Source organism: Apodemus sylvaticus, chromosome 8 (genome assembly GCF_947179515.1).
Source record: "Apodemus sylvaticus chromosome 8, mApoSyl1.1, whole genome shotgun sequence".
In the NCBI taxonomy this organism is placed as follows: Eukaryota; Metazoa; Chordata; class Mammalia; order Rodentia; family Muridae; genus Apodemus; species Apodemus sylvaticus.
In genome coordinates this window covers 105,583,290-105,602,104 of record NC_067479.1, presented here as the reverse complement: position 1 = coordinate 105,602,104, position 18,815 = coordinate 105,583,290, and the positions used below count along the sequence as shown (strand labels likewise).

Here is an 18,815-nt window from a genome sequence, read left to right as displayed (position 1 = left end):
TTATTTCCCAACAAACACCAGTATGCATCCAACTCCACAGAAGAAAGTCCATTCCCACAGAAACACCTGTCTCCGGACTTGAGCAAAGGAGGTGGTGGATTCAGCACTCAAAACTACCGCAGACCTAATTCAACTTGAATTTCTGAGAATCAGTAAATAATGGTCTTATAGTATATTTGTGCTAGAAAGTAACCCATTTGTATAAAAATAAATTTCAATCAGGCAGCCACCAACTTAGGCACTTAGGTTAGTTTTCCTTTTGGGTGGTTAAGGGGCGGGAGAAGGGGGAGGAGGAAGAGAAAGAGGAGGAGCCGGAAGAGAGGAGGGAGGAGAAGGGGAACTAACCCTCCCTCTGCCTCTGCGTTGAGACCTCCGCCTCCGCCTCCGGGCTGTGGCTCGCGAGGTGAAAATTTGAAAACTGCTTCTGCAGAGACACTAGCGGACCGGTTCGAAGGTAAACGCTCCAGCCTCCTTGGTGCACGCTACTGATGCACGTTCTGGCCACCTCCCAGTGAGTCGCGTCCCGTTGCCTGGCAACGAGAGCTCGCTCAAGTATTGAATGCTAACGTTCCATCGCTACGCAATCAGTGGAGGCAAAGGGAAATAAAAGGGGAATTCACACAGAAGGGGAGGGGGCGTAATCGAGATGAGCCAGGAATGAGGGACACAGAAGGGAGAAACAGATTTACAGGAGAGGAAGCACTGTGGAGAAACAGCAGGACAGAGACTTGGAACCTGGCTTGCATTGGGGTCCTTAGATAGGAGCCCTGTGGATCAGCGGTTCTTTGAAAATCAGGGTTGATCCCTGGGGATTAAAGCTGCAGGCTTGTTGGCTTAGTAATTTTAAGACTAAATTCGCACCTTTCAGAGCGAACTCAAGGGCAAGCAACTTCAGGTCACCCAAAGACACCCTCTGCCAGGCTCTAGTATGCACTTTCCCTCGCCTGCTTGGCTAGTTTTTGTCAACATGACACAAACCTAGATGTACCTGAGAAAAGGAAATCTCAAATGAAGAATCGCCTCTATCAGATTGATTTGTGGTCATGTCTGTGAGGCGTTTTCTTGATTGCTAATTACAGGCACATACCCACTATGGGCAGTGCCCACCCCTGAAAAGGTGGGCTTGGGCTGTGTCAGAAAGGTCGCTGAGTCAGCCAGGGAAAGCAAGTCAGTAAGCAGCACTCCTTTCATAGTTAAATGTTTCATGCTCTTGCATGGAGTTCCTGGCTTGGCTTCCCTTGATGACAACTGACTGTAAAATCTGTAGACCTAAGAAATCCTTTCCTAGACTCAGTGAAACAGTATTTGGCAAAACCAGAACGGGGAACTGGGAAGGGGTGGGAGGGAGGACAGGGGAAGAGAAGGGGGCTTACGGGCTTACGGGACTTTCGGGGAGTGGGGGGGGGCTAGAAAAGGGGAAATCATTTGAAATGTAAATAAATTATATCAAATAAAAAAAAAATTAAAAAAAAAAAAAAAAAAAAAAAAAAAAAAAAAAAAAGAAATCCTTTCCTTCCCCAATTCACTTTTGGTCATGGTGCTTATCAGAGCAAGAGAAAGTAAGCTGTGGGCATGGCATTGCTCAGTGGTAGAGGCTTTCATAAATGCAAGAAGGGACACTGGTGGGTTGGAGAGATGGCTCAGTGGTTAAGAGCACTGACTGCTCTTCCAGAGGTCCCGAGTTCAATTCCCAGCAACCACATGGTGGCTCACAACCATCTGTAATGGGGTCTGATGCCCTCTTCTGGTGTGTCTGAAGACAGCAACAGTGTACTCATGTGTTAAATAAATAAATAAATAAATAAATCTTTAAAAAAAAGGAACGCTTATGGATCAACAAAATATGAGCCCTTCCTTTAGCCACCAAACTCCAACATCAGAGCACTCAGACTTACTTAGTATGTGACAAGTGCCAGAGGTAGTACCTCATAGGTCTTGTCACATTTAAGCAATGTAGCAGCCACTCAATAACCCGGGCACAGAACTGCATTCTGGGAACGCAGTTGGTGATGCTGTGGTGGATTCTATGAGGACAGATGAGTGTCAGGGGATTCATTGGGGATTTTGTCAAGTCACACATGAATTGAATCTGAAATGTTGGAAGTTGCACTTCACCAAACCCATCAACAATTCGTCATCAAATCATATAGAGAAGCAAGGATGTGGAAGACCGTTTATCCACACACTGGCACAAATAGAGGAGGACTTGCCCCAATCCCCTAACCTCCACACCCACTTCAAACTTTGGCTTTAAACACAAATATATTTACATTTGTTTACAAAATGTGTTTACAAAAGGGCTAATCCTTCTATAGAGTCGATGTCCTTGTCTTCTGACTTCTGGAAGCTCTGTTTGGGCATGATCTTGAGTCTCGCACTGCTTCCGTGTGTTTTGTCACTGTGTCGTGATCCATGTCTGGCCTCACTGATGACTCTGGCGATGACAGCTGTGCCTGTGTGGTGCTTTCAGTGAGAATGGTCCCCATGGGCATTTGAATGCTTGGTTTCCAGTTGCTGCAACCATTTTGAAAGGATTAGAAGATGCCTTGTTGGTGGAGGTGTGTCACTGGGGGGGCTGAATGGTGAGGGGTGAGGGGTGAGGCTTTCAGGTTTCAGAAGTCCACAGCAGGCCCAATCTGTACAACTGTGCCTCCAACTTGTAGACACAAAATGTAAGCTCTTAAGGACCGCTCCAGCACCATGCCTGCCTATCTGCTGTCATGCCCCTGTCCCCATGATGGCTGTGGCTCACCCTCTGAAACTGCAAAGTTTCAAATGAAATGCTTTCTTTTATAAACTGTCTTGATCATGGTATCTCTTCGTAGCAATAGAAAAGTAACTAAGATGTCCTGCTTGTGTAATACACTCTCTCCCTATTTCAAGATCCTTAATCACAATTCCAAAGCTCCTTTTAGCATATGAAATAACATTCACAGGTTCCAGGATTGAGACTATGAGCAGCACCTTGGAAGCAAAAATGTAATACTGGCCAAGCCTTCAAGATGGCTCCTGGGTCTACAAATATTGTTAGAGTCTAAGAAGACTCTTGCATAATAGATTGTCTCTGGCTGGTTATAGTTCTTTTGCCCCAATCCTGGAACCAAACTTTTTTTTAAGGGTCTATGATCCTTTACATTATGAACAATATTTAACCCCCCCTTTGAAGTTGGGTATAGTAGAGTACACCTGTCATCTGTCACAGGGAAGGGATAGGCAGGAAGAAGCACTAGTTCAACCACACTGGACTATCTAAGGAGTTGCAGGCTGGCCTGTTCATAGTGAGACTGTCTCTGGACTACCTAGGGAGTTGCAGGCTAGCCTGTTCATAGTGAGACAGTCTCATTAAAACAAACAAACAAAGTGTGCTCATAGCACTCACTGCTTCTGGAATGTTTGTATTTCTAGACTCTAATATTGGTGAGGGGTAGAATTTATTTATGTTTTCTGTATTAATGTCTAGTTATTCATTCCTAAGTTGAAAAACTGGAAATATGGGGGCTAGGTGCTAGGAACATATGTTGGCAATATCTTGTTCCATAATAGCTCGTGTTTCTTACGCTCTGGCTGTATTCCAGGCTCAGTGCCTCTCATGTGATTAATAGCTAGCTCAATTTGTTCTTTCCATATTAAGAGGACTGTATTTTACCTCTGTTTCCCAAAGGGCACCAAGACTCTGAGACACCAAGCAACTTGCTGAAGATCACACAGCTGTAAGTGGCAACACCAGACATGGTCTGTCTGGGGCAGATGTCTGTGCTGTTGTGGCTCTGCTCTGGTTCACTGCAACTTCTAATGTGGTATTTTGTCTGGGAGAGCATTATCTGCCACTCTTGACACCTATTAGGAAATCTAGATCATCAGCTCCACCTAAAGCGATGCTGTGGGGTAGTGTGTCAGCAGAGGTTAACAGGCCCATCATTTTCTTCCTTCTCTCTCCCTGCAAAGTAAATGAGCCTCTGTTGTCTATGTCACAGACTAACTCCCAACCTCACAATAGCACAGCTTGCTGTATACCCAGAGTTTCTCTCCAGGACCTTAATTTCTCTGTACTTAAGAGTAAATATGTGTGGGCTGGTTAAAAGTCTTCACCACCCTTGACAAATAATATGCCAAGCCCTCTCAAGACTGGTGACCACTGGGACTCCTGGTCCGACATATTCCAGCTGACAAGCCATAGGAAAGAAGCCTGCTTGCCTGTGACAGCTATTGGCAAGTATAATTTGGTTGGTTCTTCTAAGAAAGGTAATGTTATGATTTGGATCTTAAATGACCCCCGCAACCACATGCGAAGGTCTTGCTTGCCAGTCTGTAGTGTTAGCTCCAAATGAAATTCCAGTTCCTCAGACTCCAAAAGCCAATCCAAGTACCCAGAAATGGACTCAACTTGAACTATGGGAGGATTGTATTTCTGGCAGCTGATACAAGCAAGCTAAGCTAGCATGCCTCAGGAACTTGTGAAGCCAAAGTCAATTAATTCCCCTCTACCAAAAGAAGCATTTCCCCAATTACGGGCAGAATGTGGTACCTATTAGCATATCAAAGTGCACACTGACCTCTAGGCTCCTGTTAGCATCCAAGGTCTTCTTACCTTCTCTGTACTCTAAACTTCCCTCTGTCATGGGCATCCCTTCTCCCCAGTTAACCTTCTCCTTACAACCCTGCTAATTTTTATATACTTTTCCTGCCCCACTGTGCCCCCCTCCCATGCCCTGCTCCCACTTCCCTCCTGGCCAGGTCCAGTCCACTGGCCATGTTCAGTCTCTCTCTCTCTCTCTCTCTCTCTCTCTCTCTCTCTCTCTCTCTCTCTCTCTCTCATCTACAATAAGAGCCTTCCCTGAACTATACCATGAGGCAGTCATGTCATCAGTTTGTACATGTAGTGTTGTTGGAGGCTGATGGAATCCTTAATGGACAGGGTCTACCAGAGGAAGGTGCATCTGCAGGGCATGTCCTGAAGGAGAACTGCAGGACTCTGACCCCGTACTCCTCTCTCCTTACTTTCCCGAGATGAGCATCTTTGTCCTCATGTGTTGTTGCTCCATAACCTGAGGTTTTCTCTGCTTTCCACAGGCCCAAAATCAATGAAGCCAAGGAACTATGGCCTGAGACATAAAGCCTTGGGCGAAAGTAAACCTCGCCTCTTTAGTTGATTATCTTAGGCATTCTGTACTAGCAACACAAAGTTTACTAATACAGAAAACCGGCACCAAGAAGTCAGGCTGATTGCTTTGATGACTTGCTAATGTGCTTCATAAATCTTTGGAATTTGAAAGATTTAGAGAAGCAGGCCTACAATGCTATAAGCAGAACTTGATGGGTAGTTCTGGCAAGCGCTCAGAAGACCAGAGTATCAATAAGTACATAAACTGACCATATGACTGATCGATGTGTGGTTAAGAGGAGGGTTTTACTGTAGATGGGAGGGAGGGAGCAGCCAGAGGCATCAGGCGAGTCCAGAGCAGAGAGAGGAAGACATAGACTGAACACGGTCAGTGGGCTGGACCTGGCCAGGAGGAAACAGAAGCAGAGAGACAGGAGTGAAAAACTGAGAAAGACAGAGAAAGAGAGCGAGATGGAGAACATGAGAGAGGGGAAGGCAGGGGGCAGAGAGAGCACATAGCTGAGGAAGTGGAGGTGTAAGAAGAATGAGTAGCTAAGGGAGGGAAGGAAGCCTGAGCTGAGGGAGCTGAGGTAGGGGAGGAGGTGGGAGAGGAGGCTGGACTTGACCTGTGTAACAGAGGCTTGTGACACTGAGGGAGGCTGGAGGCCTGCAAGTGCTTTGGTTTGCTAATAGAAACCACAGGTACCTATTTGTCCCATCTGCCTTTTGGAAATCTGGGGAATGGAGTTTCCTTTGGACCTGCAAGAATGTGAAGACAATGTGCAGCCAATAGACAGGCTCCTGAGATTTCAGTAGAGAGGAGGGCTCTGCTGAAAACTGGACTAGAGGCCCTTTGTGTTGTATTCTGGCAAACTACTTGTCTGCATTTGTCCATGCCCTGAGTTTTACATGAGACTGGGTTTAAATGTAGGGCCAATCTGGCAGAAGTGTCTAGACAGTACAGCATTCGGGCTGCTTTTTGTCAGATTTACCATGAGCTATGGAGTAAAAGGTAAGGAAGAAGGATCTGAGAAGCTTGCAGTGAAGGACTATTGCATTAATTATTAACGTTTCTCAAATCACCCTGCCAGCGGCTGTGGAGCAAGTTCCTCACCACCCACCAAAATGCTCTAGATTCTCGAATGAAAGACACACACACAGCCGGGCGGTGGTGGCACACGCCTTTGATCCCAGCACTTGGGAGGAAGAGGCAGGCGGATTTCTGAGTTTGAGGCCAGCCTGGTCTACAGAGTGAGTTCCAGGACAGCCAGGGCTATACAGAGAAACCCTGTCTCAAAAAAATCAAAAAAAAAAAAAAAGGAAAGAAAAAAGAAAAAAGAAAGAAAGAAAGAAAGAAAGACACACACACACACTTTTATTTTAACATGCCTTAAACAGCTCAATGACTGGATCACTCTCAAACTTCCGTGTAGCTAACACTAACCCTCCAATACTCCTAAATCATTACTTACTAAAAATCTATGTTCCATCTTTGCTCCCCAGACCCAGTTGGGGGAGGGGCCCCTGGGGCTGCTCTTCCCTGGCTCTTACATGGCTGGTTCTCTGTCTTCTGCAGCTCTCAAGCCTGCATCCGATTCCTTTCCTGGCATGGCGATTCTCAACCCTTCTTCCCACGATTCCCTTGCCCAGGAAAAGTCCCACCAGTCTCCCTGCCCACCCATTAGCCACCCATTAGCCACTGGCAACTTTATTTAGCAATTAGAACCAGCTGGAGGCAGGGACCCTCAAGAGTCTCTCTCTCTCTCTCTCTCTCTCTCTCTCTCTCTCTCTCTCTCACACACACACACACACACCAGTTGTGCAAATTCCTGTGTAATTTGGGAACCCAATTAACATAATAAAAGCAATAAGGCAAAACCACAGCAGAGGAGGAGAGCCTTTACAGTCACAGCCAAGCAGGAGGTAACTGCAAAGGAAGTCACATCCTTAATGTGGTGGGCACACCTTTACTCTCAGCATTTTGGGGTTCAGGGAGGCTGAGGCAGGTGGACCTCTATGAATTTGAGGTTAGCCTTCTCTACATAGACCCTGTCTCAACTGTCCACTACCCCCAGCCCAGAGAAAGAGAAGTGGCCACTTACCTCACATCAGGACAATTGAAAGGATCCCTTGAGGGCATCTCAAGAGCCAGCAATGCCCTATCCATCGCAGATTTAAAAACCCGTTTAACAAAGTCATGGAGTTACATGGCTTTGGGAGCACAGAATTGCCCAAGGAATTGCTTTCTCAAGACTTATTTCCCTGTATTTAGCCATCCAAACATCCCAAAGCGTCCGCAGCTCTGATCCAAGTGACCCCAGCTACTGCTCATGCTGGTAACAGATTGTGTGTTTGTCCATGTCGTATTCTTTCAGGCACACAGAATGGATGTAGGGTCATGAAGACTTCCACTTAAAACTCAAAGGAGGCCCTGGAAGACCAGGCAGTGTGTGACAGGGACAGAATCCCTGCAGGAAGCTCCAGGGAGGGCAATATCTGAGGCTGTGAGGGTGAAGGCAAAGCTCTGGGGGAGGACCCAGGAAGTTAGAGATGACAGAAATGTAGAGAGCAGAGCTAGCCCCAGAGAGAAGCCACAGGGACTGCAGCCAGGCAGGCACAGACAAGAGACTGTCCAGCACTTAACTGCTTTTATAATGCTACTACGCTAGTAGACATGAGCTACAGGATTTAAGGTTTGCCCTTCTGGGCTTCGGTCTTGCTGTGCTCGGATCTCTTTTTCCTGTTTTACTCTTTATTAGAAAGTTTTCTCTGTACCGCTGTCTCTATCTCTTCTCTCTCTTTCTCCTCCTTCTCTGGTTCTCTTTGTACTATTGAGAATAAAAACGGGAGCATTGTGTATGCTGGCCAAGAGCTCCTCCACTGAACTATATACCCCTGAGAATGTTTCATTTTGAAACAGGATCTTACTAAGATGCCAAGGGACTTGAAGTTGGTCTGCCACCTAGGAAGGCTTTGAGCATTGCGTCATCTTGCACTGGACTCCTAAGTAACTAGAATTTTAGGTCTTCGCTATCAGACTTGACCTCCACTGTTTCTTAGAAATAAGTATTAATTACTTGCTCTCTTGTTTTTTTTTTTTTTTTTTGAGATAGAATCTCACTCCATTGTTCACCTTGGCTTCAAATTCTTTTTTTAGAAAAATGTCATTTATGTATTCACTGACGATGTCACACATCTAATCAATGCATTTTGATCATATGCAGCCCAAATTCCTCCTCCCACTTCTCCCATTTACCTCCAGCATAGGCCTCTTGTCTTTTCCCTCCTCTCTCTTGATTAGGAACTTGCTGAGTCTAATTAGCACTGCTGGCTACTGGGATGTTAACTGGTTGCACCAATCTGCTCTTGTCCAGGGAGCTGTAGCTGCAGTGAGTTCATGCCGTGTTGCACTCTGAAGACAGCATTTCAGAGCAGCCATTCCCACCCCCAGCTCTTACGTTCTTTCCATCCCTCTTCTGTGATCCTCCTTGAACCTTGGGAAGGGGGTCGATACACTTGTCCCATTTAAGGTCAAACGCTCAGTTGACGCTTCTTCTCAGCACCTGTACCAGGTATGAGCCGTAACCACAGCCCACTGCTCCCCAGCAGCTTCGCAGCTGTCTCTGATTCCTGATCCTCTTGTGCCAGCCTCCCAAGGGCCAGGATGGCAGACATGTGCCACCTGAACCCGATCATTTTGACTTCTATAGAGGCTCACATCAGAGTTTTCCCTGGGTGTCAGAGAAGACTTAGGATTTGGCATTTTGAGCAGTGCTACAACTATTAAAGGTGTCAGTACCAAACACAGTTGCAAATGCCATACATAGTCCTATCACTTAGAAGACAGAGGCAAGAGGATGTCAACTTCAAGGCCAGCTTGGGCCACACTACAAAAACCTGTCCCCAAAACCAAAACCCCAAGCCGGGTAGTGGTGCCGAGCACATTTAGTCCCAGCACTTGGGAGGTAGAGGCAGGCACTTGGGAGGCAGAGTTTCAGGCCACTCTGGTCTACCGAGGGAGTTCCTGGACAGCCAGGGCCACACAGAGAAACCCTGTCTCAAACAAAAACAAAACAAAAGACAATCAAACAAAAACCAAACCAAAACAATAGCAACAACAGACCACAGCAAAAGACTCCAGAGTGTCGTGAAGATATACTGAGTATATTTTTTTCATTGTAAAGGTAAGGATCCACCTTTGGGAGCCAGTGGCAGAAGGTTGTGATTCAGATCTTAAAGACCTCTCCAAATGGTCACACGCTAAATGCTTGTTTGTGGATCTAGCAATACTCGGAAATGGCAGAGTCCATAAGACAGGGAGCCTAGTGGAAAGAAGTTGGGTCATTGGGTCAAACCATTGGAGAGGACTGTGTGTGTGTGTCTGTGTGTGTGTGTGTCAGTGTGTGTGTTTGTCTGTGTCAGTGTGTGTGTGTGTGTGTGTGTGTGTCAGTGTGTGTGTTTGTCTGTGTGTGTGTGTGTTACAAGGGAGGGGTTGAGAGTGTATGTCGCTCCCTTCCTCTTTTCCTTCTTCTTTCTTTCCAACCTTTTCCTAAAGTGAGCTACTCTTACCCACCATGCACCCTTATAATGCTCAACCTCATTAAAAGCCAAGAGTGACGGGAACAAAGGATCACAGAGCCTTTTTAGTTGAAGAGACCAAGCATTTTGTCACAGTAATGGAAACACTAAGGGTGATACAGAAATATTTATTTTTCCTGGAACAAATCTAACTTGTTAGAATGGGTCTACTTTAAAAGTTCGATTGCGTTTGTAAAGTAGAGTATTTGGTTTGGTGTCTTCCAGGTCCCCAGCATGGAAACTGCCTACCTGAAGAAGTGCTTTGGAAGCAGCCTGACCCAGGCACTGGCAGAGGTTGCAAGAGTGCGGCCCAGTGACCCAATAGAGTACCTGGCTCACTGGCTTTACCATTACAGGAATATAACTAAAGCTGAAGAAAAGGTGTGTTGTGTCCCGGGCCTGCTTGGGGAGGGTGCAGCTTGCTCAGAACAACTTGAAATCCCAGTCCTCATCCTGAGCTGGCCTGGAGAGCTTTTGGCTCACCTACCTTCTAAGGATTGCTTTGTCCCAGCTATCTGAAGTATGAGGACTCAGGGGGGTAAGGAGGTGGTGGGTTACGGAGTCGGGTTTGCAGCTACTGGTTAGCTAATGCTTGCAATAGGAAGTTCAGTAGGCCTCACTGGCCCAGGCCTATCTCACATGAAGGGGGGCTTCTTTCTAAGGGATGTGAGCTGATTTGTCTCTGTCATATCCCTAGAAACGTCAGGAGGCGCTACAGCCTAAGGAAGCGTATGAAAGAAGCTCTGAGGAAGTAAAACCAACAGAAATGCTGAAAGAAGAAGGCTATCAGATCCAGCAGAAGTGTGAAAAGTGTCACCAGGTAAGAAGGAAGAATGGAAAATTCAGCTCAGCCTCTATCGGTCAGGGGTTTCAGGAAATCCTCAATGTACCTAGCACAGGGTAAAGCACACTGAAGCTAGCCTGGGCCTGCTTGACGCTCATAGCCACATATCAAGCATGCCCTTTATGATGTAATACAGACATCAGGTACCAACTCCAAACAGTTGAAAGCAATTCTGCCTTCTTCAGATTGGCAAGCAGAACTTTAGTATCCCCTAGTCTTTTGTACAAACCCCTAAAAGTTGTGCCATTTTACACAGTACCTGATTAGAAAAGTCACTCAACTTTAATATTGGGATTGACACCAGACAAGATGTCTTAAAAATCAATTATGTCCTCAGTATCCTCAGTGAGGTCCTGTACATTTGCCAGCTTTGCTGGTTCCCAAAGCCAAATTGGAAGACACTAACCTTGTTTACATTATGCTAAGATATTCAGTAGTCTGATAAACTCTCATAATTAATGGGCTTATTTGTATGGCTTGCCTGTCTTGTCAATAAATTAAAAGGAAAATACACTAAGTTTGGAAGCCTGGGCTACCGGTAAGTTTAAGGCCAGCCTGACAAATAAAAATCTTAAAGAAGAGCTGAGACTGTCTTTCAGTGTTAGAGAGTGGGCTAGTATGTACAAGTGCTAGGTACAATCCTGTAGAATGGAAGGAGGGGGGGAAGAGAAAAAGGGAAGAGGAGAGAGAGACTCACTACTCAACCCAGCAACTCATTGTCACCCTCTTGCCTCCTCCTCCTCCTGCCAAGCACTAACAATTACAGCCATGTGCTGCCATACTTCTCAGAAAGTTAGTTTAATATACTTTTCACAATCACAATCCATGTACTCCAAAATAGCTATGAAATTGGGTGAATGTATTACAATATACTTTTGTGTAACCCCGCTGCACAGGTCTCAAACTTGAACTTTGTAGTTAACAGCGTTTTTTGCAGTATCTGGAGGTTGGGCATGCAGGAGAGAGAACAGCTGAGAAGGAAGAGAAGGAGACACATTCAACAAACTTCTCACTTCTCCTGTCCATGCCAATCATTTTCCAGCACTGTTTTCTTGTGAATAGAAAGAAATCAGAAGATAAGATGTGACTGCCCCGCACCACCTTCTGTTCTGCTGCTTTATTGGAGAAAGCTTTGCTTACACTAATTACCCTAACAGTGTGAAATGGCCCTCCCTGTTTTCCTCAGAGGGCTTTTGCTCCCCATAGCAAGAGTTAGATAAACAAAAAGCCTGACATTCTTTTCCCAAGTGTGGGAGGAAGCCTTGTAAGGGAAGGTGGGAAACTAGAGCCAGTGACACCCAGACGAGGACAAGCTTTTTTTTTTTTTTTTTTTTTTTTGAAAAGCGTTTATAGGTATGTTGTAGTCATCCACCAGGATCAAGTAGGCTTCATCCCAGGAGTTCAGGGATGGTTCAATATAAGGAAATCCATCAATGCAATCCACTACATAAACAAACTCAAAGAAAAAAACCACATGATCATTTCCTTAGATGCTGAAAAGGCATTTGACAAAATTCAGCATCCTTTCATGCTAAAAGTCTTGGAAAGGACAGGAATTCAAGGCCCATATCTAAACATAGTAAAAGCAATATACCGCAAACTGGTAGCCAACATCAAACTAAATGGAGAGAAACTTGAAGCAGTCCCACTAAAATCAGGGACTAGACAAGGCTGCCTCCTCTCTCCATATCTTTTCAATATAGTTCTTGAAGTCCTAGCTAGAACAATTAGACAACATAAGGAGGTCAAAGGGATACAAATTGGAAAGGAAGAAGTCAAACTATCACTATTTTCAGATGATATGATAGTATACTTAAGTGACCCAAAAAAATCTACTAGAGAACTCCTACAACTGATAAACAACTTCAGCAAAGTGGCTGGCTACAAAATCAACTCAAGCAAATCAGTAGCCTTTATATACTCAAAGGATAAGCAGACTGAGAAAGAAATTAGGGAAATGACACTCTTCACAATAGCCACAAACAGCATAAAGTATCTTGGTGTGACTCTAACCAAACAAGTGAAAGACCTATATGACAAGAACTTCAGATCTCTGAAGAAGGAAATCGAAGAAGATCTCAGAAAATGGAAAAATCTTCCATGCTCATGGATTGGCAGGATTAATATAGTTAAAGTGGCCATATTGCCAAAGGCAATCTACAGATTCAGTGCAATCCCCATCAAAATCCCAACCCAGTTCTTCATAGAGCTAGACAGATCAATGCTCAAATTCATCTGGAATAACAAAAAACCCAGGATAGCTAAAACAATTCTCAACAGTAAAAGAACTTCAGGGGGATTCAGTATCCCAGACCTCAAACTTTATTACAGAGCAGTAGTGATTAAAAACTGCATGGTATTGGTACAATGTCAGGCAAGTGGATCAATGGAATAGGATTGAAGACCCAGAAATGAACCCACACACCTACGGTCACTTGATCTTCGACAAAGGAGCTGAAAGCATCCAGTGGAAAAAAGATAGTCTTTTCAACAAATGGTGCTGGTTCAATTGGAGGTCAGCATGCAGAAGAATGCAAATAGATCCATTCTTATCTCCTTGTACTAAGCTCAACTCCAAATGGATCAAAGACCTCCACATAAAACCTGACACACTGAAACTAATAGAAAAGAAACTGGGGGAGACCCTTGAGGACATGGGCACAGGAGAAAAGTTCCTGAATAGAACACCAATAGCTTATGCTCTAAGATCAAGAATTGACAAATGGGACCTCATAAAACTACAAAGTTTCTGTAAGGCAAAGGACACTGTCAAAAGGACAAAACGTCAACCAACAGATTGGGAAAGGATCTTCACCAACTCTAAATCTGACAGAGGGCTAATATCTAACATATACAAAGAACTCAAGAAGGTAGAACCTAGAGAACCAAATAACCCCATTAAAAAGTGGGGTACCGAGCTAAACAAAGATTTTTCACATGAAGAACTTCGGAGGGCTGAGAAACACCTTAAGAAATGTTCAACATCATTAATCATTAGGGAAATGCAAATCAAAACAACCCTGAGATTTCATCTCACACTAGTCATAATGGCTAAGGTCAAAAACTAGGGAGACAGCAGGTGCTGGCAAGGATGTAGAGAAAGAGGAACACTCCTCCACTGTTGGTGGAATTGTTAAGATGGTGCAACCACTTTGGAAATCAGTCTGGAGGTTCCTCTGAAAACTGGGCATAGCACTTCCGGAGGACCCTGCTATACCACTCCTGGGCATATACCCAGAGGATTCCCCAGCATGTAATAAGGACACATGCTCCACTATGTTCATAGCAACCCTATTTGTAGTAGCCAGAAGCTGGAAAGAACCCAGGTGTCCCTCAATGGAGGAATGGATACAAAAAATGTGGTATATTTACACAATGGAGTACTATTCAGCCATTAGAAACAATGAATTCATGAACCTGGTAGACAAATGGATGGAGCTGGAGAACATCATACTAAGTGAGGTAACCCAGTCTCAAAAGATCAATCATGGTATGCACTCACTGATAAGTGGATATTAACCTAGAAACTTGGAATACCCAAGAAATAATCCACATATTAAATGATGTCCAAAAAGAACAGAGGAGTGGCCCCTGGTTCTGGAAAGACTCAGTGCAACACTATAGGGGAATTCCAGAACAGGGAAGTGAGAAGGAATAGATGGGGGAACAGGGGGAGAGAAGAAGGCTTATGGGGCTTGCGGGGAGTGGGGACCCAGAAAAGGGGAAATCATTTGATATATAAATAAAGAATACATCGAATAAAAAATAAATTAAAAAAAAAAAAGAAAAGTGTTTATAGGTATGGTGTAGTCATGGACACTGATTCCCTTTGTTAGAAGCCTGGGACCGAATCAAGCTGATCAGATTGCTTGCTGGTCTCCTCACTCAGGTGTGTGTTAATATCCAAATATTTGAAAAGATTAGGAAAAGTGGTGAGGGATGGAACAAGTAACAAAAATGCCAGGTTCTGGTTCCTGGATGACTTGGTGTGGATTTCAAATTACTGCTTTCTGTTGCTCACCTTCCTATTGTTTTGTGTCACTAGTAGTGGGAAGCGGTTTCGAACAGGCCTAGGATAACTTCAGCAATTTTTCAGATGGCTTGCTGGTTTACCTAATACCTTACATGCACTTTCTTTCAAGAGTTTTCCTTTTTGGGGTGGGTGGGCTGGTTTGGTTTGGTAGTTTTGGGTTTATGGCATGTTTGGTTGTTTTGTTTTGTTTTTGAGTTTTTTTCTTTTTGAGACAGGTTCCTACTGTATGATTCTGTCTTGCCTGGAACTCTCAACGTAACCTAAGATGACCTTAAGCTCATAGCAATCCTCCAGCCTCAACCTCCCCAGTGCTAGGATGTCAGGCATGAGGCACCATGCCCTACTTTTTCACTCCCTTAAAACTATGCTTGGATCTATGTCTTTGAGGTTCTCAGATCAGATGTTGCTAGTAGAAGTGGATGTGTCAAAAGAGGAATAGAAACCGAGTCCCAAATGTGGTAGGAACCATATCCAAAAGGGGGTCCAGGAGAATGTCATGGAGAACGTAGCTCAGAGTTCAGCCTATGAAGAAGTTTGCAGACATGGTCTTCAGGTGGTTTCCATTTACTAAGCAGAGGGACTCTAATCAGGCAACCCATCTGAATCACACAAATATCTTAGCACAAGCAATTGCTGCATAGCCTCAGCACTGTGAAGTTAGAAAGGTCTCAGAGACCATGCGGGGAGGTGTGCCATGGCACTCTGCTATGATCTGTGGGGTTCACACTGTAGAATGGACTTCTGGGGCTTCCACACAAATACTACGTAGAATTAACCCACCAAGCTTCAGTTCCAAGTATCTTGGCAAGGGACAGCAGGACTATTACTCCACACATCACTGGAGCTTTGGTTTCCTTGGTTTCTGCATATGTTGTATTCGAGTGTTCACATATGATTGTCTGAATGTGGAACATATTTGTGTGTGGTACATGTTTGCCCATGCACATGTGTACACATAAGTGTGCAAACCTAAGGCCAATGTCAGGAGACTCCCTCAACTGATCTCCATCTTATTCATCCAGGCAGGATCGCTCAGTTGGACACAGAGCTTCCTGAAATGGTTAGTCTACAAACTAGCTTGCTCTTGGCACTAGTGACTTACCCACAAACCACCTCTTCAGCCCTCTCATTGTTGTTCTCCTGGGCATGCCAGGCCCCGAAGACAGTGTTCACCACTGTTCCACCCCTTCCTTCTGATCTTATGACTTTCTACCCTCTTTGGAGGAAGTGGTAAAGATGTTCTGTTCCAGGCTGAGGATCAAAACAATCAAAGCACTTATTCTCAGCACCTTTTTTCTTAGCTTCAGGTTGGATTATTTCTCTTGATTTGATGTCAAGGATAAGCCTTTTTTTTTTTCTCTCCCAGGGCCAGCATTCTATTTGGAATTTCCGTGATAACCTTCCTTTTCTTTTGTGTGTGAGTGGTTACGTATATATGCCCACATGTGGAAGTCTCATGAGCCATCCATCTTGGGTTTTGTTTTTTTAAGATTTATTTATTTTTACATTATGTTAACAAGTGTTTGTGTGCATGTGTATAAGTGTGCCATGTGTGTGCAGGTCTTGTGGAGGCCAGAAGAGGCTGTTGGAGTCCCCTGGAACTAGAATTACAAGCAGTTATGAGTGTCCATGTGGGTACTGAGAACCAGACGTAGGTCCTCTGCAAGAGCAGCATATTCTCTTAACTACTAAACCATCTCTCTAGCCCCCATCTTGTTTTCTGAGGCAGGGCCTCTCACTAGCCTGCAGATTAATGATTAGGCTAGGTGGACTGGCCAGTGAGCCCCAGGGATCTGCCCATCCTGGCTTCCCCAACACTGACATTACAAGCACATGCCTCCATTCCTGATTTTTTGTTTTGTTTTGTTTTGTTTTGTTGTTTTGATTTTTGCTTCATTTTGGAGATTAAATTCATGGCCTCCTGCTTGAAGAGCAAACTTCTCTATTGGTTGAATGATCTCTCCAAAATCCTCTATGATGTTTTAAAATGCAGATATACTTTCCCACTCTAGAGTTCTTCTATTTCCATTTTCTTGACTGTCCCCCCCCTTTTTTTATTGAATATCGTCTTCATTTACATTGCCAATAGTAAAACCTTTCCCGATTTTCCCCCCTCCCCAAACACCCCCAACCCCTCCTCCCACCCCCTGCCTCCACATATATGCCCCTCTACATGACACACTCCCACCTCCTCCCCCCTTGGTTTCCCTTTGTTGGGGCCTCTATTGAGCCTTTACCTGACCAAGGACCAACCACTCCTCCCACTGATGCCCAACAAGGCCTTCCTCTGCCATATTTTTGATTGGAACCATGTGTACCCCTTGGTTGATGGTTCAGTCCCTGGCAGTCTTGGGGCGTCTGGGTGGCCAAAATCATTGTTCTTCCCATGGGGATATAAACCCCTTCAGCTCCTCTGGACCACCTTCCAGCTCCTCCATTGGGGACCTCATGCCCAGTCCAATAGTTGGTTGCTACCTTCTGCCTTTGTATTTGTAAGGCTCTGGCAGGGCCCCTCCAGAGACAACTATGGCATGCTCCTTTTGGTGTACACTTCTTGTCGTAGTGTTGGGGTTTGGTGACTGTTTATAGGATGAATCCCCAGGTAGGGCAGTCTCTGGGTGGCCTTTACTTCTTGACTGTCCTCCTTAATTTTCACTTATTATGTCTGTGTTTCTCCCTTGAGATTATGAAAATATTGACCATTTCAAATCCCTGTCTGTTATTCCCGTCATCCGTGACATACTGGAGTTAATGGCTTGTGCCTGCCTCCTTCCTCATCTGTCCAGTACTTTCTATGTGCATGAAGTTGATGTGCAGGGAGTCCAGAGTGTGCTGTATTAGGCTTTATCCCTGCAAGCTGTTGACTCCCTGGTTCACCACTTTGATCCCAGTGAGATTGATCTCAAGATTCTGTAGAGCAGGTTGATTTCAGCTTTGTTCTTTGTCAGTGTCTGGCATAAAAATAGCAGTTCTGTGTGCTTGCTATTTCTATGCTTAACTTTCTTTCTTTGTGTTTTCTCTTTAGGAACTTCCCTCCACCACTCTCTCCTCAAACAAGACCTCAACCCTGCAGGAAGACACAGCACCTCTTGAGGAGACAACTATGGTGCAGGAATCTCAACCAGGTGTCTCGCGTGTGATTTCTGATATGCCTCAAAGGGCTATTCCCTCATAAAAAAGAAAGATGGCCTGCAAGAGGAGCACTCATCTAAGATTTAGGAGACTAGGAAGGAGGGATCTACAGACTCTCTGGTCTGCTAGCCATAGCTACCTTTAATCATGTGAAGTTTTGAATTAGCTATTAGAGAAAAGTGAACTCAGAACAAGAATTAAAAGCAGTAAGTCATCAAACCAGTGAGGCCTTTTTCTCCTGACATTACAGAGTGAGAGCATGCCCCTCTACTATACTCATCTTAACTTTAGCTGTGCTTTGCAGTCAGGGCTCTGGTAATCCTTACCAGTGTCCTGGAGGCTGTCAGTGTCACTAATAACAGATGTTGTCTTCACTCTATGTCACTATTTAAAACAATATGTTTCCATTTCTTATTATGATACAACACATGACATAAAATTCACAATTTAGTGACCTTAACACATTCATATTATGCAACTCTTCCTACCAACCAGCATGCAAACTATATCTTTTTACCTTGTAAGACTGAAACTCTGTCCCATTAAACAATAACTCTATTCTACCCCCACCCCCAAAACCCTAGAAACTATCATTCTACTTTGTCTGGGTTCTTTTGACTATTCCAATGACTATACTCATATAGTTGGAATCATATAGTAGTAGGGGAGGGGGAATGTGTGTGTGTGTGTGTGTGTGTGTGTGTGTATGTGATTTCATTTAAAATTCTGTAGCTATCCTTGGTGTTCTGATGGCTAGGATTTAGAGCTTTTATTTGGCAAACTATGTCCTCAGGGTTCACTCATACTTAACATGAATCAGAATTTCTTTCCTTCTTAACACTGACCAATATTCTACCCTAATAGGGAATGCATAGAATATAAGCATTGAATCGTGCAGTTTGTTGCCTTGTAGATGTGAGAAATAAGGAAACTTAAGGGGGTTCATTTGTTGACAGGATAAAGAGACTGAGAATAAGGGACATCTAGGATGATTACTGTGGTTTGCAATTGTGTCCCAGGAGTGGATGTGTTTCGGGAAATACTAAAAAAATTGACCTACCAACTCTCCATGGGTTATCACCATGCTCCCAGGCTCCTGCCACCACCAACTCTCTGGAGATGCTGGT

The 18,815-nt window shown here is 44.5% G+C and overlaps 1 protein-coding gene across 1 annotated transcript; it reads left to right on the top strand.

The window, feature by feature from the left end:
* The first annotated feature begins 373 nt into the window (after positions 1-373).
* Dydc2 (DPY30 domain containing 2) lies at positions 374-18,310 on the top strand. Its single transcript, XM_052190685.1, has 5 exons — positions 374-454; positions 3,662-3,710; positions 9,905-10,060; positions 10,377-10,499; positions 17,582-18,310. Exons 3-5 carry the CDS (start codon positions 9,914-9,916, stop codon positions 17,729-17,731), a joined length of 420 nt encoding a protein of 139 aa, XP_052046645.1. The 5' UTR covers positions 374-454; positions 3,662-3,710; positions 9,905-9,913; the 3' UTR covers positions 17,732-18,310.
* The last annotated feature ends 505 nt before the right edge of the window (positions 18,311-18,815 follow it).

Bases quoted from the DNA above. Each gene is read 5' to 3' on its own strand.
- Dydc2 (XM_052190685.1), top strand. From the start codon at position 9,914: ATGGAAACTGCCTACCTGAAGAAGTGCTTTGGAAGCAGCCTGACCCAG. The intron at 10,061-10,376 runs GTGTGTTGTGTC...TCATATCCCTAG, and splicing joins TAACTAAAGCTGAAGAAAAG to AAACGTCAGGAGGCGCTACA. The intron at 10,500-17,581 runs GTAAGAAGGAAG...TTTTCTCTTTAG, and splicing joins AGTGTGAAAAGTGTCACCAG to GAACTTCCCTCCACCACTCT.